Raw genomic sequence first — 27,242 nt, forward strand, 5'->3', positions numbered from 1 at the left:
CCGCATACTCATAAATCTGAAGGAGAAGTTCTATACAACTGTGAGACCAACTTTGTTTTGTTGGACGGAATGATGGGTGGTCAAGAGATAAAAATACCCATAAGATAATTGTAGTTGTGAGACCAACTTTGTTTTATGGGATAGAATGACGGACGATAAAGAAACAAAAATACCCATAGGATAAGTGTAGATGATATGAAGATGTTAAAATAGATGAGTGGGAGGACAAGAATAGATAAAATTTGAAACGAATACATTTTGGAGAACTTAGATGTGGCTCCAATAAACGATAAGATGAAAAAAATAGACTTATGTGGGTCTACCATATGCAAACCAAATTTAGTACAACACCCATTAGCAAGTACAAGTTGGTTCGAAATGGAAGACTCCAAAAAGGCAAAAAATATACTCAAAAAGACATGATTGGGAGTAGTGAGAAAAAATGTGAAGACCTATAGTCTCATTAAATATATGGTTATTGATAGAGTGGAATGGAAAATCAGAATTCGTGTAGCTGACCCCAAATAATTGAAAAAAAGTTTTGATGACGATAAGTGGACTTTTTTTTTATCAGGATATCATTGCATTTGTCGTTTTAATAGGGAATTCCTCGGATAATTATTGGATTTTAATGTATCAAATTAAATATATTTACATCGCTATTATAAAGGCTTGGGACAAAGAAACTGACCTTGGAAGAGCAGCATATAGCCGGGCGACTCCTTCCTTTTGACCAACCAAGGATTTATCACTATTTTTATTCAGATTGATGAATTTGATTTCAAATTACACACAATACAAATAAAACTATGCTTAAAAAAATTATAAATCACAAATTCCTTATCAGAATTCATTATCCAACTCAACAGTTTTAACAACATAGCTGCTATCAATTATTTGCAAATTGCTTTCAATATGCCTTATTTGAGATTTTTTTAGAGTATCTTTTAAGGAGCCCTATCAAAATAAGTAAAGCCTCACCACAAAGCTCATCAAAAATTACAATTCAAATGTTGAAAACCGTTGAAATCAATCATAGCTTGAACATTACACCACATAACTCATCAAAAATTACAATTCAAATGTTGAAAACCCTTGAAATCAATCATAGCTTGAACATTACAGTAGTGAAAAAAATTAAGATTTCAAATTCGAAAAATAGTGTGCATTGCAACAAATCATCAAACCATCCATTTCGCCCAAAAAATAAGCATTCACATATTTGCAAAATTTGTACCATTTTTAAGTTTTAAATTATCGGTGATAAAAATTAATTTTAGAGCCATCATGAAGTTTTACAATGCCGAAAGTGCTTTCTAGATGAGGATTTGAGGTAAGGCTTTATTTCGTTTCATAAAGCCTGCGCCCTATGGAAAATTCATCCTTTAAGTAATGAAGTGTTTCTTTTCAAATTTAAATTTCCAACCTTGCTATCATAATATATATGTAGAGAAACTTTTATCATGATAATAATAAGATGTCCTAGTTTCTTTAAGCTTTAAACTAGACCGGCCAAAGAACCAGAGGATGGTTCAACAGATCGGACTGGATGGTTTGGTTAGTATGCTACCACATTCAAATGATTAATACAACCACCCTGGAAGATGCTTGCTTTAGTAACTCACAAATAATCCTACTTAAGAGAATAGCTTTTAAACATAAAAAGGCCTCGGAGGCACCCAAGATTTCGGGGTGCCATTCTTATACAAACATACAAATTTTCTGGTTACCCTCAATTTCCGGGAGCAATACTCATATAACGTTTACAAACGTGTGAAAATTTTAGAAAGGGCGAGGAGAGAGGATCGCCCAACCTGAAACTGGCTTTGCAGTCCATCACTATAACCATCTCAATTGTCATGGATGCGCTCGAAGATTGCCAAGCAGCTCGTGTACTCAGCATCAAGTCATTTGTGCTTCATCAGTAGTACATATACTCACTGGGGTCCGAGTCATCAGTTCGGCGAGAAGCACCAGGATCATCTAAGCCAGAGGCCGAAATGGCAGATCTCTTGTTCATGCTTGAACGTTGCACCAATCGAACCAGAGCTTGCACCACTTCTGACATTGGTGGTCGGAATTCCGGTTCAGGCTGCCCATTTAAATTCATAGATGTAAAGCACAAGAGACAATGACATTGAGACCCATCAGAGAGACCAAAATAGATATTCCTAGCCAAGACATGCAATAACACTCAGAAACCCCCTAATATAAGATGTAAAGCACAATAGAAATTGACAATGAGACCCACCAGAGGGCAAAAATAGATATTCCTAGCAAAGACATGCAATAACACTGAGCTATGCTTTAAGACTCGACCGAGGTCACTCGGAATAAGCCAAGTAACTAGGCATAAGGGTGAGGTGAGTTTCTACCGAGTACAGTGTACACTGAGTTTTATAGGTTATCTATTATATATGTCTGTTTCCCATCAAAAGTCGCATAGGTGCGTTTTGGATACTACGAGCCTTGATCCTTACAAGAAGGGTTCCAATCCCCACGTCCCTCATTTTTTTGACGCTTTGATAAAGTAAAAATAAAAGAGACGTGTTAAAAAAGCAAAGTCCCGCAGCCTTGATTCTTTTTGCTGTAGGGGTTCACTGGGAATCGAACCCAACATCCCTCTTGGAGGGCTCCAAAAAAGCGGCAAGTCTAGCCACTACGCCACCCAACTATTAATGTTAAATTGTGGACAGATTATTTTATATATCTATTATATCATTTTCTTTTTTTTAAAATAGGACACAACTCAGGCGAGCTACTCGGACTCGCTTGAGTAAATCACCTCGACCAGGGCCCGAGTACCTTGGCCGAGTTGATTTTTTGAACCTCGACACTGAGAAACTCCCTGAGATGAGAGAGGGAGAGATTTTTTTTTTTTTTTTTTTTTTTTTTTTTGGGGGTAAATCAGTGGGGAGGACAGCCCCTACCCATTTTTTCAAGTAGTTTAGGAGTTAACTTTTTGAAAGTATTAACGAGATGGTGTTAGTAGTGGGAATGGAAACTACATGGTGACTAGAGTGTGGGGGTTCTATCACCACGACTCCAGCCCCTTTTCCAAGAGAGAGACTTATTACGCAATGAGAGTGTGTGTGCATGTGTGTTTACTATATCATGATGTGTGTTCGCCATACTGTAATAGATGGCAAGAGATGGATGGCAAGGTGAGGAGCCATGCATCTCTTGCTGTCCATTTTCAAAATGCAAAGGCATTGTGTCCAACACAGCAGGTTGTACACCAAAAAGGGCATAAGAGAAGGGAATTTTACCTGGACACAAAGTGCTATAACATCGGCAAATCGAGATAGAGATTTCGGGGGGTAGAGCCCACGTAGAGCCGGATCAACCATCTTGGCCAATGCATCAATGTCATGGAGTTGGGGAGTGGCCCACCGTACCAAGTACTGCTCTGATCTTGGCTTGAAACTATTAAATACAAAACAACACACAATATAAAATCCCCCATAAAATAGCCAGAAAAATTGCCTAAAAAGACCAGCTTCTTAGAGCTAGGAAAGTCTGTCCGTAGTGCACCACATATTGTCGATTTCCAAGTTTCTTAATATTGAGGCATCTTCAAATGAATAAAAGATAACAGGTATCTTAGGTAATGAACATCAACTTTTGAGTTCTCAACATCAATTCCATTAGTTAAAACTGGGCAAGAGAAAAGCCATGCATAAATTAGAGATCTCTAAGCCACAAGGAAGACCTAAGCAATTTCGAACAAATAATTCGAGACATCCAAACAAAAGAAAAGCAAGAATAAACTCTCCTTTTTTTTTCTTGGTGCACTCTACTATTCATGAAGCAAGCGAGGTTATTATGTCCATATTATGGAACCTATTAATGATTCTGATGGTTACCTGTCAAAGGGCTTCCGGCCAGTTAACAACTCCAACATCACAACCCCAAAACTGAACACATCACCTTTCAAAGTATATGTGTCCACTGTGGTGCACTCAGGTGCATTATACCCAACCTGCAGATATTGGTTATTTATCAAGGAAATTAATGAAGTGGAATATAACTACATGGTTCTAGACTTTATCACATGTTCTTTCCTGATAATTAAAGCTTTTTACCTGGTGGTCGGCATTAGATCGGAAACTTGCTAAGCCACAATCAGAAAGGTGAGGATTGAGTTCAGTGTCTAGCAAGATGTTAGCCGACTTGATGTTTTTATGAACAGCAGAGGGGGAGCACACTTCATGCAAATACCTGAGTATATAATAAATATATAATGGGGTAAGCGTGAGGCTGTAGATGATCATGATGTAATATCTTACATGGTGGAGAGTGATGTCAAGAATCTGAAGACCATATGATGATATGCCATGATGATGCTGATGATGATGATGATGAAGATGAATGATCATGGGAACAATAGTAAAGGGGCCCCAACTACCGCAGCCATAACAGCACAATGACTCAAATGATGATGATTCCAGGCATTACATATCAGATCATGATAATAATGATGTCAAGCATGTTAACGATGTTAGCTGATGTGCTGATAATGATGACAGTGATGATTAATGATGATGGCAGTAATTGTAATGGCAATTCATCCTCCATGGCAAAACGAGCATGATATACCATATAATTATAATTGTAAACATTATGTAAAATATTATTATAATACTAATGAACGTGATGATAAGAATTATTGATGAAACACACAAATGACAAGGCATCCATTAAAAATAGCTTACTCTAGAGCCCGAGCAGTTCCAAGAGCAATCCGGATCCGAGTATTCCATGTCAGTGGGTTGCTATAGTCATCTGAGAGATGAAGGAACTTGTGAAGTGAGCCAGTCCTCAATAATTCATACACTAACAAGCGCTGACCGTGCTCTGTGCAATAACCAACAAGTTCAGTGATGTTTGGATGGTGCAGCCTCGAGATGTTGGAAATGACACCCATGAAATCTTCAGTTGAGTCCCGTGGTAGGGCTGCTGGATCAATCTTCTTCACAACCATAAGCTGATAAAATGGATAACTAAATATTTAGGTCAACATGTCATAAAGTGAAAAACTATTCTCCTTTTTCCTTTTAACAATAACTAGCTAAATTGTACTAGCCAATTTTTTTTTTTCTCTTTTGATGGTTATACTAGTGAACATTTTAAAATGAGTTTACATTACCATTGCCACCATAACTAGTTGCATATCCATATTCCAAGTAGTTTTGAGTTCAATTATCTAGCGACACCATTTCTAATCTATCCAACCAAAAAAGAAAAACCACATCCTTTCTAGTTAATCAAGAACAGCTAACTTTATATTAAAGAATGACCTAATTCCTTTGGAGAAATTCATGGCATTGCCATCATTTGCCAGAGCATAAAGGACAGCATGGTTTGCTAGAGCATTTCCAAAACTGCAGGGAATTGGGGGTCAAGCAGAACTACAATTGTCATAAACAGACTCTTAATACTAAACAAAATCATCTCATTCAGTGCAAGTTTTCCCTCGTTTTATGGCCATATTTTTAGGAAAGTATCATTGGAATCACACCTTTCCATCAGCAAACTGTGCCTTATAAACACGCCCAACAGATCCCTCTCCAATAAGGTGATTAGCACCAAAACTTCCTGTGGCCTTTTGCAGATCTGGAAAAGAATAAGAGATTGCACTTATAGGAGTGTTACTTCTCTTTGCATTGAACTTGTTAGCGAAATCAGTCTCATTAAAGGACTTCAGCCGATCAGATGGAGGAGGCTTGAGAGCCATTGAAGAAGAGTTCTGCAAAGTCTTCATTGTTATAGAAGAAGATGACTCCATTGTCCTCAGTTCTGCCATGCATATGTCGTTCAAGTAAATCAGGCACATAAAAAATAATTCTGACAGACCCACCTTTAATTACTAACAAAAAAGACCCACCTTTAAACTCATGTGAGACTAGTGGACTGAATGGTCTGCATTGGCTAAGATTTTCTTCATTGAGATAATGACTTGAAGAAGATCTTCTAACTAAAAAGGCTACCAAAATCCCAGCAACCACCAAAACTCCTATCACTATTCCAGCTATAGCTACCCCACTTAGACCAGATTTCTTGTCACGTTCCCCACCTTTGGATGAATGCTTGACACTGTCGGATTTTGTTCCTGAGCTGCTTCTACCATGTTCTGAAAAACCCCCAGGCGAATTTGGTGGAGGAGGTGCACTCCCGGAAGACCACGAATTACCTGAAGTTCTAATTCCATAATAAAAGAAGATGGAGAACCATAAGGAGAAAATCCAGGCAACAAGCGTCTCCTTCATGCCAAAGAGAAAAACAGAATAAATTTATCAGTTTATATGATTCTTACTGAATACTTTTTATATGCTTCAACTCCTCCGGTATCCATCCACCAAATTTGTTATTTTCCAAATGTCTGTCATCAACAAAAACAGTTTTCAACAGGTGACTCTCCACGAATAAGCATTAAATGTTAGACAACAAGTCTAAAATCTAAATTTTTTGAAAGTGGTAACAATCTCTCTGAATCGTTGGGACCGGAAAGTATTATTAAATAGTTACGTTTTAAGTGGTTGCATTTTCTAAATAATCTAGGGTGAAGGTTAAAGCCCATCTAAGACTCACAGTTCATCAAGGGGAATACTGGCAAGGACATCAATTGGACCAGTAAATTGATTGTTCTGTAAGCGCCTGCAAGAGCAAAGTAAGCACACATAAATCAAGTGCAACTCTGTGATAGTATGTCCTATAGAGTATGAAGGTCGATGTTTTGTTGCCTTACAAAGTGTTGAGACTTGAGAGGGATCCAAAACTCTGAGGCAGGTTACCAGATATGCTATTGAATGAGAGATCTCTGCATATATATAAAAATATATATAGGTCAAAAATCTATAGTCACAGTTATACTTAAAAAAATAATACACGAGGGGTATTTCTCACAATAATCAATACAGAGCAATTACATGGAGGGAAAGCACGCTTTAACCCAATGTACTTTTTGAAACAATGAAGTCCTCCCACCAAAAATTATTTCAATATGATGAACCTAGTGGACATTGAGCATATAAAAGACCATTGGGTTTAATACAGGAACTGTTAAAGAGATTGCTTACAGCACACGAAGCTTCCGAAGATTCCCAAACATATCATTCAACTGACCATTGAGCTGATTATGACCAAGATTTCTGCATTCACGACGAGAACCTGATGAGAAAGACCCCGAATGGCCTACTAACTTGGGACAAGTAACAACAATGATAAAAGGAATTACTTCACTTACAGATATTTAAGGTCAGTCATTGAAGAAATTGAATAAGGAACCACACCAGTAAAGCCATTACCAGCCAGATTTCTACAAATAAAAATCACGGATTATTGCCAAATCTGCTTTTACCATGTTACCTATGATTACATACCACAAAATTCACAAGGGAACTTGTTAGGTTTACCAGTAACTTACATATGCAGAACATTTGGTGGAAGGTTGTATGGAACATCACCTTCAAGGTTGTTACGACTCATATCCCTGTACTATCGCAAACAAAGCAAGCAGTTTTTAGTTAAATCACTACAATAACATGTAAAAGAAAAGGAAATTGCTTAGTTACAAACCATAGGCCTCACAAGTAAGTTAAAGATGTTAAGCTTCGTAGCTGGTACCCCATTGACCCACTCAATCCAAGGCCTGCCAATTTGCTGCTCGATTCCACCGAGAATGAGTAATATAAGTAAAGCTCCATTATAAATGATTACTCAAAAAATATCAAGGTAAATAAGATGTGAAAGAAAAAGAACCAAAGAAATTAAAAAAGTATATATATATATATATATATAATGATCATAGAGGACCCTCCCCACCCATGTATATAGGACCCAAAAGATCACAAGTTGGTATGGATCTTTAGAAAAGTTATCACATGGGTATAGGATTTGACTTTTCTATAGATCCATGTCAAATTTAATGGTGATCTTTTAGAATCCTACACACATTGGTGGGGAGGATAATGTAAGTTCATTTATATATATATATATATATATAGTTAACAATCCTTCAAACAAAATTACCCCACAAAAATAACTTTTTGAAAAAAGTAGACTACAAAATTAATAAATCCACCTTTCACAACCCTCTCTACCTTGAACCTTTGTAATTTGAAAGGTTGTGAAGTTTAAATTATCCCATATATATATATATATATATATATATATATATATATATATATATAGAAAGAGAGAGAGAGAAAGAGAGAGAGACAGAGAGAGGGACAAGCGGCTTACATTTCTGTAACCGCAGAGCCAGAGCATTTGACTCCCTTCCAAGATTGATCACAGGGATCACCTCCACTCGAAGTCCAACCAGTTAACTGAGGTGGAGAATTCAAGCTGGTAAACATGACATTAAGGGCAGACACTGCACAGTAAACAGAAAAGAGTAATGTTGTAATCTTAAATAAAGCTTTTTACATGATAGAATACAAAAACAATAATAATAAATAAATAAAGGGAAATGTTGACACAAGCCACTAGCAACGTATAGGCCCAACGGTATTAGATTGAATATGGGCCGATCCCATGATCACAATTGCATTTTGTATTTGAATTTCAATTTTTTTTATATAAATCCAAATCACCTGAAATTTTGGGCGTGTACTTTTTAAACAATATTAGAATCCAATAAAAATATCAAAAAAACATTTCGTGAAAAATAAATTGACCAAAATACTCCCGAATATTGCAGAAGTATTTTGGTCAATTTATATTTTACGAATTATTTTTTTAATATTTTTATTAGGTGTGTGTTGATAATAAGAATAAACACCTAAATTTTCACATGATTTGGATTTGTAGAAAAAAATAATTTAATTCAAATACGAAATGAGGTCGTGTTCATCAGATCGGCCCAGATTCAATCTAAGCCGTTGAGCCTATATGTAGTTATAGGTTAGTAAGCCTACGCCAGTATTTTCTGTAAATAAATACATGTGTTCTATAAAATACTGAATGATATCAAGTGGGAAATGACCAAAATTGCCTAAAACTTCCACTTAGATAGCAGAACATTCCAAATTTTACAACAAATATAAATCAAAATGGAGGAAACATCTCATTAAAAAATTGATTTCATGAAAACATAAAGCTTGCCAACAATTAGTGGATAAGATAATCACAGGAACCCAAGAAAATCAGGTGGATTCTATAGAGTGATACATATATTAAAACCCAAAAAGATAAGAGAGTTTATTTGTGATATTAACCTCAAAGATTGCATAAAGAAAATACCACAAAATATCACGCCTGATGAATGATTAGTTTCATAACATCAAGTGTATGTATTGGAACTTCAATTTCCATTAAATCAAGAACACAATTTCGAAGGACCAATGTTTTTTTCTTTTCTTTTTTGTTTTTTGCTTTTTTTTCTCCTTTGAGATAAGGAACGTTCAGGTATATTACATTTAAAATTGGAATATCTTTTTTTGTAGATGTCATGATGCCCTTAGCTATTTCTTTTTACATGAGAATTCTTCAAAATGGCCAGAATTCCTATTTATTCCATGAGAAAAGTGATTAAAAATGAAATATATTATACCACACAAACAATACCAGCAATTTCTCCATAGCTTTTAAACACTCAAAGCAATAAGAGAGAGAGAGAGAGAGAACTCAATCACAAGAAATACTGGTTCGAGAGAGAAAGACCAATCACAAGAAATGCTAGTTAGAGAGAGAAGGATCACAATCAATGCTAAGAGAGACAGAGAGAACGCTCGATCAAAAGAAATGCTGGTAGTAAAATACAGCTTAATTCGGCAAATTAATTATGATTATCAAATCAATCACCCAAAAAAATTTATAAAAAAAAAAAAAATTCACATTAGTCAAAGATCTTAATGCTGAAAATCCCAATGCTTACCATTTGGTGCATCTGTACCTCCATGAACACAGACAATCAAAGGGAACACGATCCCATATAACAAGGCCCAAAACCTTATATTCCACTCCATCTCCAAATTAGCAGAATCCCCAAATGAAACGAAGTTTCTTCAAAGAAAATTCTCATAATACAGGATGAAAACGTGATGCGAAGCCCATGAGAGAGAGAGAGAGAGAGAGAGAGAAAGAGGGAAGAAGGAAATGTGAAAGGGAAGAAGCATGGTAGTTCAACCCTAAATGGCCACGCAGTCAGAGAGTTCAAAATTAGGGTTTGACCGCTAAAATTGGGGGAGAAGGAGATGGAGACCATGAAGTGAAGCAAGAGAAGAGTGGCTAAAGCTGTTCCTTGTCTGGTTTTCTTTACGTGATAGTTTAGATTTTGGAAAGCTCCCGTCTAAATTTGGAAGGAAATAGTCTCCCCTGGACGATAATTACCCTTAGTCTTTACTCATTGCCCAAAGAGTCCTTATTCAAGTTTTTATTTCTATATAACATCGGAATGAAACTCTTAACATCATATTGCGGCACCTGCAATCCTGATCACTTTGGTGTGGATGGGGAGGTTTTAGAGGGGTGCAGTTTTTCGAGGGGCGTAATTTTGCAAATTTTGGGCGTAATTTTGAATTTTTGGGAGTGTATTTTTAAAAAAATATTAGAATCCAATAAAAATATCAAACAATATTTCGTGAAAAATAAATTGACTAAAAATACTCCCGAAATATTGCAAAAATATTTTGGTCAATTTATATTTTACGAATTATTTTTTTAATATTTTTATTAGTTGCATGTTGATGATAAGAATAAACACCTAGATTTTTACATGATTTAGATGTGTAGAACAAAAAATTTAATTCTAATACGAAATGAGGTCAAGTCCATCAGATCGGCCCAGACTCAATCTAGGCCGTTGGGCCTATATGTAGTTATAGGCTAGTAAGCCTACGCCAGTATTTTCAGTAAATAAATACACGTTTTCTATAAAATATTGAATGATATCAAGTGGGAAATGACCAAAATTGCCCTAAACTTCCACTTGGAGAGCAAAACATTCCAAATTTTACAACAAATACAAAGCAAAATGGAGGAAACATCTCATTAAAAAAATTGATTTCATGAAAACATAAAGCTTGCCAATAATTAGTGGATAAGATAATAACAGGAACCCAAGAAAATCAGGTGGATTTTATAGAGTGATACATATATTAAAACCCAAAAAGATAAGAGAGTTTATTTGTGATATTAACCTCAAAGATTGCATAAAGGAAATACCACAAAATATCCCGCCTGATAAATGATTAGTTTCATAACATCAAGTGTATGTATTGGAACTTCAATTTCGATTAAATCAAGAACACAATTTCTAAGGAACAATGTTTTTTTCTTTTATTTTTTGTTTTTTTTTTTTTTCTCCGTTGAGATAAGGAACGTTCAGGTATATTACATTTAAAATTGGAATATCTTTTTTTGCAGATGTCATGATGCCCTTAGTTATTTCTTTTTACATGAGAATTCTTAAAAATTGCCAGAATTCCTATTTATTACATGAGAAAAGTGATTAAAAATGAAATATTTTATACCACACAAACAATACCAGCAATTTCTCCTTAACCTTTAAACACTCGAAGCAATAAAAGAGAGAGAGAGAGAGAGAAAAAAAAAAAAAACTCAATCACAAGAAATGCTGGTTAGAGAGAGAAAGACCAATCACAGGAAATGCTAGTTAGAAAGAGAGGGATCACAATAAATGCTAAGAGAGAGAGAGAGAGAGAGAGAGAGAGAGCACTCGATCAAAAGAAATGTTGGTACTAAAATACTGCTTAATTCGGCAAATTAATTATGATTATCAAATCAATCACCCAAAAAAATTTAAAAAAAAAAAAAATTCACATTAGTCATAGACATTAATGCTGAAAATCTCAGTGCTTACCATCTGGTGCATCTGTACCTCCATGAATACAGACAATCAAAGAGAACACAATCCCATATAACAAGGCCCAAAACCTTATATTCCACTCCATCTCCAAATTAGCAGAATCCCCAAATTAAACGAAATTTCTTCAAACAAAATTCTCATAATACGGGATGAAAACGTGATGCGAAGTCCATGAGAGAGAGAGAGAGAGAGAGAGAAAGAGGGAAGAAGGAAATGTGAAAGGGAAGAAGCATGGTAGCTCAACCCTAAACGGCCATGCAGTTAGAGAGTTCAAAATTAGGGTTTGGCAGCTAAAATTGGGGGAGGAGGAGATGGAGGCCATGAATTGAACCGAAAGAGGCGGTCAAAGTTGTTCCTTGTCTGGTTTTCTTTACATGATAGTATTGATTTTGGAAAGCTCCCGTCTAAATTTGGAAGGAAATAATCTCCCCTGGACGATAATTACCCTTAGTCTTTTCTCATTGCCGAAAGAGTCCTTATTAAAGTTTTTGTTTCCATTTAACATCGGAATGAAACTCTAAACATCATATTGCGGCACCTGCAATCCTGATCACTTGGTGTTGATGGGGAGGTTTTAGAGGGGTGCAGTTTTTTGAGGGGCACAATTTTGCAAATTTTGGGCGTAATTTTTAAATTTTGGGCGTGTATTTTTAAAAAAATATTAGAATCCAATAAAAATATCAAAAAAATATTTCGTGAAATATAAATTGACCAAAATACTCCCGAAATATTACGGAAGTATTTTGGTCAATTTATAATTTACGAATTATTTTTTTAATATTTTTATTAAGTGCATGTTGATGATAAGAATAAACACTTAAATTTTCACATAATTTGGATTTGTAGAAATGAAAATTTTAATTCAAATACGAAATGAAGTCGTATCCATCAGATCGGTCCAAATTCAATTTAAGCCGTTGGGCCTATATGTAGTTATAGGCTAGTAAGCCTACGCCAGTATTTTCTATAAATAAATACACGTTTTCCATAAAATACTGAATGATATCAAGTGGGAAATGACCAAAAGTTGCCTAAAACTTCCACTTGGAGGGCAGAACATTCCTAATTTTACAACAAATATAAAGCAAAATGGAGGAAACATCTCATTAAAAAAATTGATTTGATGAAAACATAAAGCTTGCCAACAATTAGTGGATAAGATAATCATAGGAACCCAAGAAAATTCGGTAGATTCTATAGAGTGATGCACAGATTAAAACCTAGAAAGATAAGAGAGTTTATTAGTGATATTAACCTCAAAGAATGCATAAAGGAAATACCACAAAATATCACGCCTGATAAATGATTAGTTTCATAACATCAGGTGTATGTATTGGAACTTCAATTTCCATTAAATCAAGAACACAATGTATATTTCTTTTCTTTTTTGTTTTTTTTTTTTTTTTCTCCGTTGAGATAAGGAACGTCCAAGTACATTACTTTTAAAATTGGAATATCATTTTTTGCAGATGTCATGATGCCCTTAGCTATTTGTTTTTACATGAGAATTCTTCAAAATGGCCAGAGTTCCTATTTATTCCATGAGAAAAGTGATTAAAAATGAAATATATTATACCACACAAACAATACCAGCAATTTCTCCATAGCCTTTAAACACTCAAAAGCAATAAGAGAGAGAGAGAGAGAGAGAGAGAGAGAGAGAGAGAGAGAGAGAGAGAGAGAGAGAACTCAATCACAAGAAATACTGGTTCGAGAGATAAAGACCAATCACAGGAAATGCTAGTTAGAGAGAGAGGGATCACAGTAAATGCTAAGAGAGACAGCGAGAGCGCTCGATCAATAGAAATGTTGGTATTCAAATACAGCTTAATTCGGTAAATTAATTATGATTATCAAATCAATCACCCAAAAAAATTTATAAAAAAAAAAAAATTTCACATTAATCATAGACATTAATGCTGAAAATCTCAGTGCTTACCATCTGGTGCATCTGTACCTCCATGAACATAGACAATCAAAGGGCACAGGATCCCATATAACAAAGCCCAAAACCTTATATTCCACTCCATCTCCAAATTAGCAGTAATCCCCAAATTAAACGAAGTTTTTTCAAACAAAATTCTCATAATACGGGATGAAAACGTGATAAGGAGCCCTTGAGAGAGAGATAGAAAGAAGGAAGAAGGAAATGTGAAAGGGAAGAAGAATGACCACGCAGTAAGAGATTTCAAAATTAGGGTTTGGCCGCTAAAATTGGGGGAGGAGGAGATGGAGGCCATGAAGTGAAGCAAGAGAGGCGGCCAAAGCTGTTCCTTGTCTTGTTTTGTTTGCGTGACAGTTTTGATTTTGGAACGCTCCCATCTAAATTTGGAGGGAAATAGTCTCTCCAGGATGATAATTACCCTTTTCTCAATGCCGAAAGAGTCCTTATTCGAGTTTTTATTTCTATTTAACATTGGAATGAAACTCTAAACATCATATTGCGGCACCTGCAATCCTGATCACTTTCGTGTGGATGGGGAAGTTTTAGAGGGGTGCAGTTTTTTGAGGGGCGTAATTTCTCAAATTTTGGGCGTAATTTTAAAATTTTGGGCGAGTATTTTTTAAAAAATATTAGAATCCAATAAAAATATCAAAAAAATATTTCGTGAAAAATAAATTGACCCAAAATACTCCCGAAATATTGCAGAAGTATTTTTGTCAATTTATATTTTACGAATTATTTTTTTAATATTTTTATTAGATGCATGTTGATGATAAGAATAAACACCTAAATTTTCACATGATTTAGATTTATAGAAAAAAAAAATTTAATTCAATTACGAAATGAAGTCGTGTCCATCAGATCGGCCCAGATTCAATCTAGCCCGTTAGGCCTATTTGTAGTTATAGGCTAGTAAGCCTACGCCAGTATTTTCTATAAATAAATACACGTTTTCTATAAAATATTGAATGATGTCAAGTGAGAAATGACCAAAATTGCCTAAAACTTCCACTTGGAGAGCAGAACATTCCTAATTTTACAACAAATATAAAGCAAAATGGAGGAAACATCTCATTAAAAAATTGATTTCATGAAAACTTAAAGCTTGCCAACAATTAGTGGATAAGATAATCACAAGAACCCAAGAAAATCAGGTGGATTCTATAGAGTGATACACAGATTAAAACCCAGAAAGATAAGAGAGTTTAATGGTGATATTAACCTCAAAGATTGCATAAAGGAAATACCACAAAATATCACGCCTGATAAATTATTAGTTTCATAACATCAAGTGTATGTATTGGAACTTCAATTTCCATTAAATCAACAATACAATTTAGAAGGAACAATGTTTTTTTCTTTTCTTTTTGGTTTTTTTTTTTTTTTTCTCCTTTGAGATAAGGAACGTTCAGGTATATTACAATTAAAATTGGAATATCTTTTTTTGCATATGTCATGATGCCCTTAGCTATTTCTTTTTACATGAGAATTCTTCAAAATGGCAAGAAAGAATTTCTATTTATTACATGAGAAAAGTGATTAAAAATGAAATATTTTATACCACACAAACAATACCAGCAATTTCTCTTTAGCCTTTAAACACTCGAAGCAATAAGAGAGAGAGAGAGAGAGAGAGAGAGAACTCAATGAACACAGACAATCAAAGGGAACGCGATCCCATTTAACCAGGCCCAAAACCTTATATTCCACTCCATCTCCAAATTAGGAGAATATTTATCAAACAAAATTCTCATAATACGCGATGAAAAAGTGATGCGGAGCCCATGAGAGAGAAAGAGGGAAGAAGGAAATGTGAAAGGGAAGAAGCATGGTAGTTCAACCCTAAACGGCCACACAGTCATAGAGTTCAAAATTAGGGTTTGGCCGCTAAAATTGGGGAGGAGGAGATGGAGGCCATGAAGTGAAGCGAGTGCGGCGGCCAAAGCTGTTCCTTGTCTGGATTTCTTTACGTGATAGTATTGATTTTGGAACACTCCCGTCTAAATTTGGAGGGAAATAGTCTCTCCTGGACGATAATTACCCTTAGTCTTTTCTCATTGCCGAAAGAGTCCTTATTCGAGTTTTTATTTCTATTTAACATCGGAATGAAACTCTAAACATCATATTGCGGCACCTGCAATCCTGATCACTTTGGTGTGCATGGGGAGGTTTTAGAGGGGTGCAGTTTTTCGAGGGGCGTAATTTTGCAAATTTTGGGCGTAATTTTGAAATTTTGGGTGTGTATTTTTTAAAATATATTAGAATCCAACAAAAATATCAAAAAAATATTTCGTGAAATATAAATTGACCAAAATACTCCCAAACTATTGCAGAAGTATTTTTGTCAATTTATATTTTACGAATTATTTTTTTAATATTTTTATTAGTTGCATGTTGATGATAAGAATAAACACTTAGATTTTTACATGATTTGGATGTGTAGAACAAAAATTTAATTCTAATACGAAATGAGGTCATGTCCATCAGATCGGCCCAGATTCAATCTAGGCCGTTGGGCCTATATGTAGTTATAGGCTAGTAAGCCTACGCCAGTATTTTCAGTAAATAAATACACATTTTCTATAAAACATTGAATGATATCAAGTGGAAAATGACCAAAATTGCCCAAAACTTCCACTTGGAGAGCAGAACATTCCAAATTTTACAACAAATACAAAGCAAAATGGAGGAAACATCTCATTAAAAAAATTGATTTCATGAAAACATAAAGCTTGCCAATAATTAGTGGATAAGATAATCACAGGAAAACAAGAAAATCAGGTGGATTCTATAGAGTGATACACAGATTAAAACCCAGAAAGATAAGAGAGTTTATTAGTGATATTAACTTCAAAGATTGCATAAAGGAAATACCACAAAATATCACGTCAGATAAATGATTAGTTTCATAACATCAAGTGTATGTATTGGAACTTCAATTTCCATTAAATCAAGAACACAATTTCGAAGGAACAATGCTTTTTTCTTTTCTTTTTTGTTTTTTTTTTTTTTTCTTCGTTGAGATAAGGAACTTTCAGGTACATTACATTTAAAATTGGAATATCTTTTTTTGCAGATGTCATGATGCCCTTAGCTATTTCTTTTTACATGAGAATTCTTAAAAATGGCCAGAATTTCTATTTATTACATGAGAAAAGTGATTAAAAATGAAATATTTTATACCACACAAACAATACCAGCAATTTTTCCTTAGCCTTTAAACTCTCGAAGCAATAAAAGAGAGAGAGAGAGAGAGAGAGAGAGAACTCAATCACAAGAAATGCTGGTTAGAGAGAGAAAGACCAATCACAGGAAACACTAGTTAGAGAGAGAGGGATCACAATAAATGCTACGAGAGAGAGAGGGATCACAATAAATGCTACAAGAGAGAGAGAGCGCTCGATCAAAAGAAATGCTGGTATTAAAATACAGCTTAATTCGGCAAATTAATTATGATTATTAAATCAATCACCCAAAAAAATTTATTAAAAAAAAAAAAAATTCACATTAGTCATAGACATTAATGCCGAAAATCCCAATGCTTACCAACTGCTGCATCTGTACCTCCATGAACACAGACAATCAAAGGGAACAAGATCCCATATAACAAGGCCCAAAACCCTATATTCCACTCCATCTCCAAATTAGCAGAATCCCCAAATTAAACGATGTTTCTTCAAACAAAATTCTCATAATACGGGATTAAAACGTGATGCGGAGCCCATGAGAGAGAGAGAGAGAGAGAGAGAAAGAGGGAAGAAGGAAATGTGAATGGGAAGAAGCATGGTAGTTCAATCCTAAACGGCCACGCAGTCAGAGAGTTCAAAATTAGGGTTTGGCCGCTAAAATTGGGGGAGGAGGAGTTGCAGGCCTTGAAGTGAAGCGAGAGAGGCGGCCAAAGTTGTTCCTTGTCTGGTTTTCTTTGCGTGATAGTTTTGATTTTGGAACGCTCCTGTCTAAATTTGGAAGGAAATAGTCTCCCCTGGATGATAATTACCCTTAGTCTTTTCTCATGCCGAAAGTGTCCTGATTCGAGTTTTTATTTCTATTTAACATCATAAACATCATATTGCGGCACCGGCAATCCTGATCACTTTGGTGTGGATGGGGAGGTTTTAGAGGGGTGCAGTTTTTTGAGGGGCGTAATTTGTCAAGTATATGGACTCGTGGAATTGTATATCATTTTTTCTAAAAAATAAAATTCCAGTACTGAAAGTCCTAGGGATAACATACAATCACAAATCTTGGATGTTGAATTTGAGGGTCCCAATTTGTACTTTTTTAGCATATCCCTCTATATTTTGATATCATATTCCCTCTATATTTTGATATCATACTATTAACTCCAATGCTATTTATTTTTATACTGACACCCCCAAAAAAAAAAATTGATTTTTTTCTTATCAAAATACTTGTCATTTTAAACCAAAATTCCAAAATGACACCCAATATTCCAAAATGACACCCAATATGTATCGATCCAACACCAAAATCTGTCAGACCAGCTTGTACCAGTTTGCCGCAAAATGTGTCAAACTAGCTTTTCATAAAAAAATGTCCATCCAACACAAAATTTGTCAAACCAACGAATTCTATCAATTTGACACACAATGTGTCAAACCAACTTGTATTAAATTGTGTCGGCTCAGCACATTTTATGCCGGACTAGCTTAGATACAAATAGTGGGAAACATGGTTAAAATAAAGTATTTTGGTACAAAACAAATCTAACTTGTTTTTTTGCTTGAGGGTGGGCTTAGGGGTTAATAGCATAACATCAAAAGCACTTTGTTGGGGGTGGGGCACTTGGATGCCTAAAAACTCCAAATTGGGGTATCTATAATTTTCCCTAATTTTTATTAAATAATTAATGTAAGACATAAGATTTTGTACTCCCGATGAAGTATACTGTCCATTAACTCCCTCAAGTAAACCCAATCGGAGAGTACTTGTAGACCCAAACTTCATGTAACCTCTTCAAAGTATAAAATAACCTCAATAAAAACGTTTTTCCAAATCTCACTCTTGGGGAAAATAGAAATCCTCAAGACTGAATCTAAGTGTTAGAGAACTCAAAATCCATAATTGTTTTTTTGAATAATTATCTACTAATTATTAGGTGGATCACAAATTTTGAAATAGAAAATAAACCTTGCAAGTAAATCTCTTGCTTGAGGGAGTGAATGTATAATAGGAACCTACCTGAGAATAGTATACAATTTTCAAACACCAATATCTTGCAAGTTAGCCATAAGATAATGGTATTTGTGCTTACCGATATCTCACAAGGTGCTAAGAGTGGAACATTAAAAACTAAGTCATACGGGTAGTACTATTCCATCAATGTGACCCATAATATTGTGTACTTGATGTCAACTAAGTCACCTGTAACATATTGATATCCATGACTCAATATCTCGCAAGGTGTTTACAATAACATCGGTAGATTCCTTAAAAACCAAATTAGTTTTGATGGAGGTCAAATTTGAAAATTATGAACGGACTTAAGGCTAAGTGGTCAAGGTGGCAATGCACCGCAACATGACAACGTGACACCTTGAATTCCATTCCTCACCACAAGTAGGGAGCCTCTTCCCTATTAAACTACCCAAAAAAATAAAAAAAAGGATTCTTCATCTTCATCAAAATGTCACCCCTTTTAAGTCATGTACATGTACCTTGATAGGATTTTGTTAGGTAGAGCAAAGGGAGTAGATGAAACTTTTACGTGGTAAATCTCCCAGGTGTGGTTTGATAAAATGTTGGACTGAAGCTTGGCCTTCATAAAAATATGCCAGAATTTAAGCATTATTCCTTAAAGAAACCGAAATTTGGAGCTAATGTCACAACCCAGCCAAAGTTTTTTCCCATCTTTGAGAGTAGAAACCTGCCAAACTTTTAAAAAATAAGCCATAAAGTTTAACCTAAAGCCAAGTACTTACTTAAAGAAAAGAGAGACAAAAAACAAAGTTCGGTTACCGCCAAATTTGGCAATTACAACAATACAGCATCTGTAGTAAAAGCGATATTACAGTCACACTAAACATTAAGCATACACTTTCCAGAAAAGAAAATACAAAGCATCTTATATACAAAGCAAAACTAGAACAAATTAGAGAACCTAGAGAACAGTTTCAATCGATCACCTGCTAAGCCGAGAGCTTGATTCCACATGCGCATGCCGTTTTGCTTCAGATGGGCTGGAAGGGGCTTGATGCTTAACCAGCTTGTTCAATATGCATACCATGGCTAGCTTGGCCCCAAGCATATAGTGGCTACGAGATAGACAAACTGCACCACCAAGGAGAAGTAAACCGTTTGCTATGAATTTCTTTGAAGGTCTCTTCAAGAATTTCTTGTCTTTGGCTTCTCTCTTGTCCTTCCTAAAGCCAGGGCTTGAGCTTGAGCCCTCGAGACGGGTCATCTCCAGTTCTAGGGGAACCTAGAAAGAGTGATAAAAGGTGAGTAGGATTATAGCTCTGGAAAACGAGATATTTTTTGGTGGTTGTCTGTAGTTAATATATTAAAAATAAGGTAACAAAAAACTAAAACACAAAACCACAATAAACAGGAAGAGAGGAATGGGGGGGGGGGGGGGGCTTGGGTGGGGGGTGTTATGTTCAATAATCAAACATGCAAGGTCCTGATCGATACTGAACAAAAGTTTCGAAACCCCACACTGTGATAAAGCTTAGGTTTTAGGAAGTTCCATATCTATTAAACTAGTGTTTCTATAAAAGCATTGGGACTAGAGACGTAAAACAGTTGAGTTACATTCAAAGAACTTTTGTACTCGTCAAATTCAATTTCAAATATAGAAACATCTCATCAAAAATGAAATGAAATAAATATGTGGTGCTGCTTTAAAAAAACAAACTGGTCATGGCGACATTCACAAGAGTTCTCTCACCTTTTGTATAAGCTCCAGCGAGCATCGCCCTGACATCGGCCTTATAAGGGCATATTTTCGCAGAGCCATGTTCATCTTGCACACATAACTCCAAATCCCCTTGGCAAATGCTAGCTTTGCCATTTCAATATTCAGACCAGCATCTTCTTGGTGCACCATTTTTATCTCACAAGCATCTCTTCCGGGAACTGCAATAAAAAATAAGAGAAAACAGTCTTCGTCTAAGATTTTCAATTACAAAATTAAAGTACAAGCGAAAATGTGACAGAAATAAGCAAGAACCCAGTCCACTAAGTCCTCGAAGCAGTTCAATAACTTGTACTCCTAACAGTCAGGCTTGAGAATAATTGTGGAAGTAAAGGACAGTTAAAAAGAACCATCACTCCCAAATAGAGAAAGCCCATTTACTTTTTCTTGCACCTACTATACATTAGGAACAATTTGCCATTTAAGGTTCGAAATACTTGCAGCCAACTGGGCTTAAACATTTTTCCTAGTATCACATGCTAGTGAAACTTCAGGTGATAATGGGATCAAATTATCCATGAACCTAGAAAAATAAATGATCATCTCTGAAACTATAGAGTACAGATGAGCAACCTCACAAAATGCCACATCCTCCAAACAGGTACCAGAACCATTACAACTCAAATGCTTAGAACATACACAATCCCCTATTCTCCAAACAAAAGAACTAAAATGACCCCCAACACTTAAAGAGTTCACAACAAAAGCCCCAAAGGGGACCAACTTGTTTCTTCCTAATATTTCACTTTTCCTTTCAGGTCTGGACTTCAAAGCCAAGTATAGAATAAACTCAAACACAACTAGGGCATATTCTTAACTTAAAGGCGGAAGGAACACTTTTATATTTCAGGTATTCAAGAATGGAAATTTCTTAAGATGATTTCATAGCACACCCTACCTGACCAATCCGATCCAGCCCAACCAAAGATACCAAATTCAGGCAGATTCCTAGGTGATAATTACTTGGAGATTCTTGCTACTTCTTACCTTTCCGGATCCGCCAACCAGATCTGAAAAGCCCAACTCGTACATATTTCTTCTGTGGTGGTGCCAAAGGATGATCACAATCCTGACCATGGTCATAAAAATCAGAATCAAAGAGGGGGATCAGATTAAATTAGTTTAGGTTCTTATATCCATCATAATCAAATCTAATATCTTCGAAGGCATGACTAGAAAATGGGAAACAACCACTTAGTATGTTTCTTCATATACCAATCAGTCATTTGTTAGCATTCAAAAACTCCGTCTACTTGAACCTTCATGTCTTATCTTATGCCGATCAATAGCATGTGGAATTACCACATCAAGATAAACAATAGTGATTTGCCTTTGAAATCATGATATATCAAGCAAAAAAAATTACCCAATTATTTTTGATGTTTTTAAGAAGAAAGCAACTTTCATTGTAATTATTCCAATCCTATTCGGTGATAATATCTCTTGTTGTAATTTCTCTCTTTGATAAATGCCATCAATAGTAAATTTAAAGTCAGGAGCTCGTAATTTCAAAGTGAGCTAGTCAAAAAGCTTTACTTCTGAAACTAGTTCAGAACCACTTTTCAAGTGAAAGATATCATCCGATAGATTGAGAAACAACAAAGTTTTTGTTTACAATCATGCACATAAATGTTTATAATATGAGAACCCTTACAATATTAGATATCTGCAACACTAACATAATAATCAAAACATAAGTCAACAAAAGCAATTACAAGGACCAAACAGTCCAATGCATGACAATCCCCCACAAATTGTGTTGCATGGAAGTAACTAAAACAGTTGGTCATCCAAAGTCTCACATCCACACAAACAACTTGGAGGTATACTTTTAATGACACTTGGATCAATCAGCATTAACAGGGGATTATTACTTTGAGATTCTCTAGAATAATTCTCATATTAGAAATCAAATGGTAACTATATGAATGAAGGATTTCTCCTATTTACCCACTGGTTGCAATTAAAATCCCATGACACCCTCATTTTTACCGGTCATCCCCTTTTGTGAAGGTTTATAACTTCCTCTATCATTTGACTCTACGTCATACCCTCCATACCTCAAATTTCCCAGCTCCACCTCTCTTGCCTTTGATTACCAAGGATTTGTACCATTAGCCAACACCAGATTAGTGCTACCAGCCATGTTTTGTTAGGAAGACAGGTAGGGTAGTGTCTCTAAAGATTAGAATGCCCTTGTAGTAGGAAAGAGAGATTGGAAACAAATAGATGTCAAATGGGGATTATTTCAGGCGAGGGTGAGGTTAGGTTTTATGATGCAACGAGAGAAGCCATTGAGGTTTCAGAGGAAGGAGGTGGCGAAATTTAAGGCACATTGAGGAAGCAGCAGTACAGTTTCAGAGAGGGAGAGAGAGAGGGAGGTAGGTGGCTGCACATAGGCACAGGCGCACATACAGAGAGGTGGGTTGAATTCTATGGTATATAAAGAGAGATGTGGGTTCATAGAAAGAGAGAGAGAGGGGCAGGGTTCTTGGGCACAGAAAGGACAATTATAGTTTAGAGAGAGAGATAGAGAGCGCTTTTCAATGGTTGTAGAAACACTGTAATCAACAAATATATCTTGGATGTGGCACCTAAGTTATCAATGTGCAGGTCGGATAAGAGCTCAAAACGAGGATTGAGAGGAGGAAGGCGGCACCTTTGAGGAGATGCAAGGAAAGATACAGATTGAAAGAGGTCGAACCCCACTCAAAATTAGAGTTTTGTTGATTATCCATTTAAAATTTTGACTTTATAGAAGGTAAAGATGCCTGTTTTGGTAGAAATAACAAATGGGGGAATGTGGACTGTCCCATGTAAAATCCCTATGAATAAAGCATTAAACATATAAGTATGCTATAAAATCAATCATCAATTATTTACACAATCTAACTATTCCAATGATTTGCTACTGTAATTTTGCAATACATACATTGAAAACTTAAAACTGCCAAATTATCAGCAGCCAATTAGAATGTAATTCAAATTGCCAGCAAGCAAATAACTAAAAAGACCAGCATCTCAGAAGACAACAAGAAAACTTGAATGATTATTGAGGTGATACCTTCATATAGCAATATAATGTTTTATCCGTTCCTTCCCATACACGCCATGCCAAGACATACTCTCTAGGTGTGAGAAGTGGGAACTTCTTGATGGTGCGCCCAATCTCTGTGCCATTCTGCTCATAAACCTGCAACTGCTCGTGTTCAACAAGTGTCTTATCCCACTCCTTTCTGTACTTGTTATCCAAGTAGAAGTCCCTCAGCAGCTCAGTCGAGCAGTTCTCAAATGTTGTCACGCTAATGTATTTCAAAGGGCCATCCTGTAAGAAAGTTTACCATAAGGAAGTTAGTAAATGAGCATAAAAGCCAGCAGATGAACGGACGCCCTAATGGCAATGGATGGCAACTAGGTATGTGTATGTGTATGTAGATATGATAAAATGATGCCGCAACTTTTTTACTGCCTTTCGCATGGGAGGAAAATACAGCACGCGGAACTAGAAGGCCAATAGCCAATAGTAACAGTCAACCTTTATCAAAAAAAAAAGAACTAGAAGGCCAATAGCATTGAAGAATATAGACAAGGATAGGCTCATAAACGAAGCATGCATTTTATAGGGTCTTGCAAGTAATATTCTACATAGAGTTGAAATTTTCCAAATGTATAAGGATACTAAATGGCGAAGTCAAACCCAAATGGGCAATTGTTCTAGAAAAGTAGACATGAATTCTAGAAATTTAAAATAGCATTCACTCTTTTCAAGAAAGGAAAAAACCTTGTACCTTTGGCTTGCAGCACTTCGCATTGTAGTATATGAGATTGTTGCTTTTCTCTATAACAGATTCCCACTTTTGGGATTCACTCCCTTTACCATCCAAATCATCAATCAAGTTTCGTAAATCAGAGTTTGATACAATCTCCGATATTCTGCATGCATTCAAATTACTTTGTATCAGAGAATAGTGACCAGTATTAAAAGTTAAAGCCAAAATAATTTGATTATCACATCTAATTGGTAAAATCAGAATATCAAAAATTACCAGTGTTTCCAACTTTCCATTTCAAAAACACATGCAAAACAATGAAAAGGAACACGAATCGTAGACCAGAACCACACCATATCCCACACTCCCCCAAAGTTAATAACATGCATCCAACAAGCCTTGATAAATAAAAAGAATGTTCCAAAACCAACTTGGCCAAAAAAGTCCCAGAACCCTCTCAGGACAAAGTCATAAAATCCTTTTAAATCTTTCTACCACAGTCTGGTGTGACTACTATTTGAAACTAATATGGTTCAACACATTCTAAATATGTGTTGCACAGATACGTAACTGCAATTAGCACTCCTACATTACATTGAAGAGGCAAAACCAGAAGCCACTTTCTTTCTCTTTTCAGCTATATCGCAGAGCATTCTTGTCTCTAGTAAGACTTTCCATACTCTAGACAAGCTCAGCCCTGTTTCCACGTGAAGAGGTAGCCACGTTCAGAGTTATTTGAGCAGGGTATTTGTTAACCCCATCACCTCCCAACTAAAAGGAAGCATGTCAAATGAATCCCTCTCTCCTCAGAGCCCCAATTGTTGAAGAACTCCTTATCCATTCTCTCTTTCCAGGAACACCAATACTATCGTTCTAATACCAGTCAATACTTTCTATACTAAAGAACATTACAATAAATGAATAAGATATTATTATTTTAATCTCCCAGTTCAAGGATAAATCTTGCAAACCTGTGTGTGCAAATATCTAAACTAAGAGATCCCTGTATTAAGAATTTGGGAGAAGTAAAAGGTGACTAGAATCCTGTAACTTTAATCCTGTCAAAAGTAAAGGATTTTGCAACATACAGTCAACCCAAAATTGGGAAACAAACACCCATGAAAAATATAACTAGATGTGGAATTTCAGGACAATTTTGCAGTCCAATTCCCCCATACAGGCGCGTAGATTCTCCAAATGCACAAACAAAACAATTGACTACAAAACCCCAATTCCCATTTACGACTGAACAATAAAATCAATATTGATGAACCCTCTAAATCCAATGTCAAATTACAGAAGATTTAATTTAACAAATAACAACCAAAAATTAAAAACTCAAAACCCATGGAAACCATATTACACTTACCAATCCATCAAACTACCAGAATTGGGCAACAATAAAGCCATAAAAAAAAGACCAGCAATTTCAGAACAAACCCATCAGAAGAAGCTCACCCAATTGCTGACGAATCAGTTATCGAAGCATTCAAAACCCTAACCGAAGAATCACTTCGTCGAAGTCTCAGACCAAAGAGTCTCCTGAAAATTTGAACTGTTATGACAAAAACCAGAACATATATTGTAGCCTTCCCTCCATATTCGTTTTCACGCCAAAAATCCTTGGCGCTAATCTGAAATATCCCCAAATTCAAGTTTAACTTCATCAAAATTCTAGGGTGACATTCTCTTAACCCTAATTTCTCAGACAGGATGGCATCGAGGTTCCGAGAGCATGACTGTAACCACCAAGAAACCTAAAAAAATGTTACTTATTTTTACTTGTAATATAGAAAGGATTTGGACAAAATGACAAAAAGAACCATGGAATTTACAATTATGACGTGGAAAACCATAAATTGGCGGGAATAATTCCCTCTTCGCTCTTCTTTTGCGGTTTTATTTTTATTTTTTCGGGCTCAGGACTTATTCTGATTTTGTGGCATGAAAAATTTGGACCACACATTAGCCACTCACTTATTCAAGGGTCTTGTTTATGTAAGGTTGCAACCTTAAACAATTCAATTAAGAGGCACCTCTCAATTTTATTTAAAAATTTAATAGAATTATCTAAATATAAAAATTTTATATATAATAATTTTAACTCCTAATTTAAACATATAAAAATCTTGAAAACGGACGGTCTAGATAATGTATTGTAAGATGTACTATTTCTAGGATTCAAAATCTTCTTTTTTTATTTCATATTCATACATCTAGATGTCGAGATGATCAGTCGAAGGGTTTTTCAACATTAAAACAACATTTTTCGATGGATTTTTGAAGTGCATCTTTAATTCTACATTTTATGGTTGTAACATATATAAACTTTTTCCCTTATTTAATTATCCAAAACCATTTGCATGGATAACTTATGAAATTTTTCTCAATGTGCACCTAAGTTATGGCCTATTTAGACATTTTTGTGTTTTGATTTAATTTTAGGGGTGCGGTTTGTGCAAAGTTGAGGCCCTAAACAATCAAAGTAATGAGCACTTTAAAAAGTATTGAAAGATGTTTTAGTACCATAAATCTTTGTGATGGTCTGAAATTTTATTTTCATCTCTAATTATAAAATTTAAAGTTTCAAAAATAGTATAGATCGAACAGATCTATGAACATTTTAAAATCTTGAAAGTAACAATCAAAGAAAATGCATATTGTAATACACTATTTCCAATACTTCAAATCTATTTTTTCTCGTGTTCATCCATCTTGAGGTCAAGATAATCAATATGAGGACTTTTGAACATCAAA

The 27,242-nt window shown here is 35.4% G+C and overlaps 2 protein-coding genes across 19 annotated transcripts; both read right to left on the reverse strand.

The window, feature by feature from the left end:
* Nucleotides 1–1,612: 1,612 nt before the first annotated feature.
* Nucleotides 1,613–17,703, reverse strand: LOC18440798 (protein STRUBBELIG-RECEPTOR FAMILY 6). 18 transcript variants are annotated; one of them, XM_088847475.1, is made up of 16 exons: nucleotides 17,325–17,703; nucleotides 8,245–8,377; nucleotides 7,591–7,662; nucleotides 7,427–7,492; nucleotides 7,247–7,318; nucleotides 7,080–7,151; nucleotides 6,749–6,820; nucleotides 6,592–6,657; nucleotides 6,317–6,382; nucleotides 6,077–6,201; nucleotides 5,522–5,799; nucleotides 4,716–4,987; nucleotides 4,086–4,221; nucleotides 3,867–3,982; nucleotides 3,270–3,426; nucleotides 1,613–2,092 (listed from the first exon to the last, which is right to left on the reverse strand). In XM_088847475.1, the coding sequence occupies exons 1-16, from the start codon at nucleotides 17,413–17,415 to the stop codon at nucleotides 1,922–1,924; spliced, it is 1,965 nt and encodes a 654-aa protein (XP_088703601.1). In that variant the 5' UTR covers nucleotides 17,416–17,703; the 3' UTR covers nucleotides 1,613–1,921. The 18 variants fall into 18 exon arrangements, with proteins under 18 accessions (XP_088703601.1, XP_088703540.1, XP_088703616.1 ...); XM_088847414.1 differs by having other exon boundaries at nucleotides 5,888–6,201; XM_088847490.1 differs by having other exon boundaries at nucleotides 5,888–6,201; nucleotides 7,427–7,497; nucleotides 17,325–17,691.
* A 1,993-nt stretch (nucleotides 17,704–19,696) lies between these two features.
* On the reverse strand, nucleotides 19,697–26,244 carry LOC18440797 (uncharacterized). The gene is made up of 6 exons (XM_006850935.4): nucleotides 25,944–26,244; nucleotides 24,504–24,648; nucleotides 23,780–24,040; nucleotides 21,703–21,784; nucleotides 20,689–20,876; nucleotides 19,697–20,220 (listed from the first exon to the last, which is right to left on the reverse strand). Exons 1-6 carry the CDS (start codon nucleotides 26,150–26,152, stop codon nucleotides 19,921–19,923), a joined length of 1,185 nt encoding a protein of 394 aa, XP_006850998.1. The 5' UTR covers nucleotides 26,153–26,244; the 3' UTR covers nucleotides 19,697–19,920.
* Between the last annotated feature and the right edge of the window lie 998 nt (nucleotides 26,245–27,242).

Source organism: Amborella trichopoda, chromosome 1 (genome assembly GCF_054954075.1).
Source record: "Amborella trichopoda isolate Santa Cruz 75 chromosome 1, AtrichopodaSantaCruz75HAP2 v2.0, whole genome shotgun sequence".
Classification (NCBI taxonomy): domain Eukaryota; kingdom Viridiplantae; phylum Streptophyta; class Magnoliopsida; order Amborellales; family Amborellaceae; genus Amborella; species Amborella trichopoda.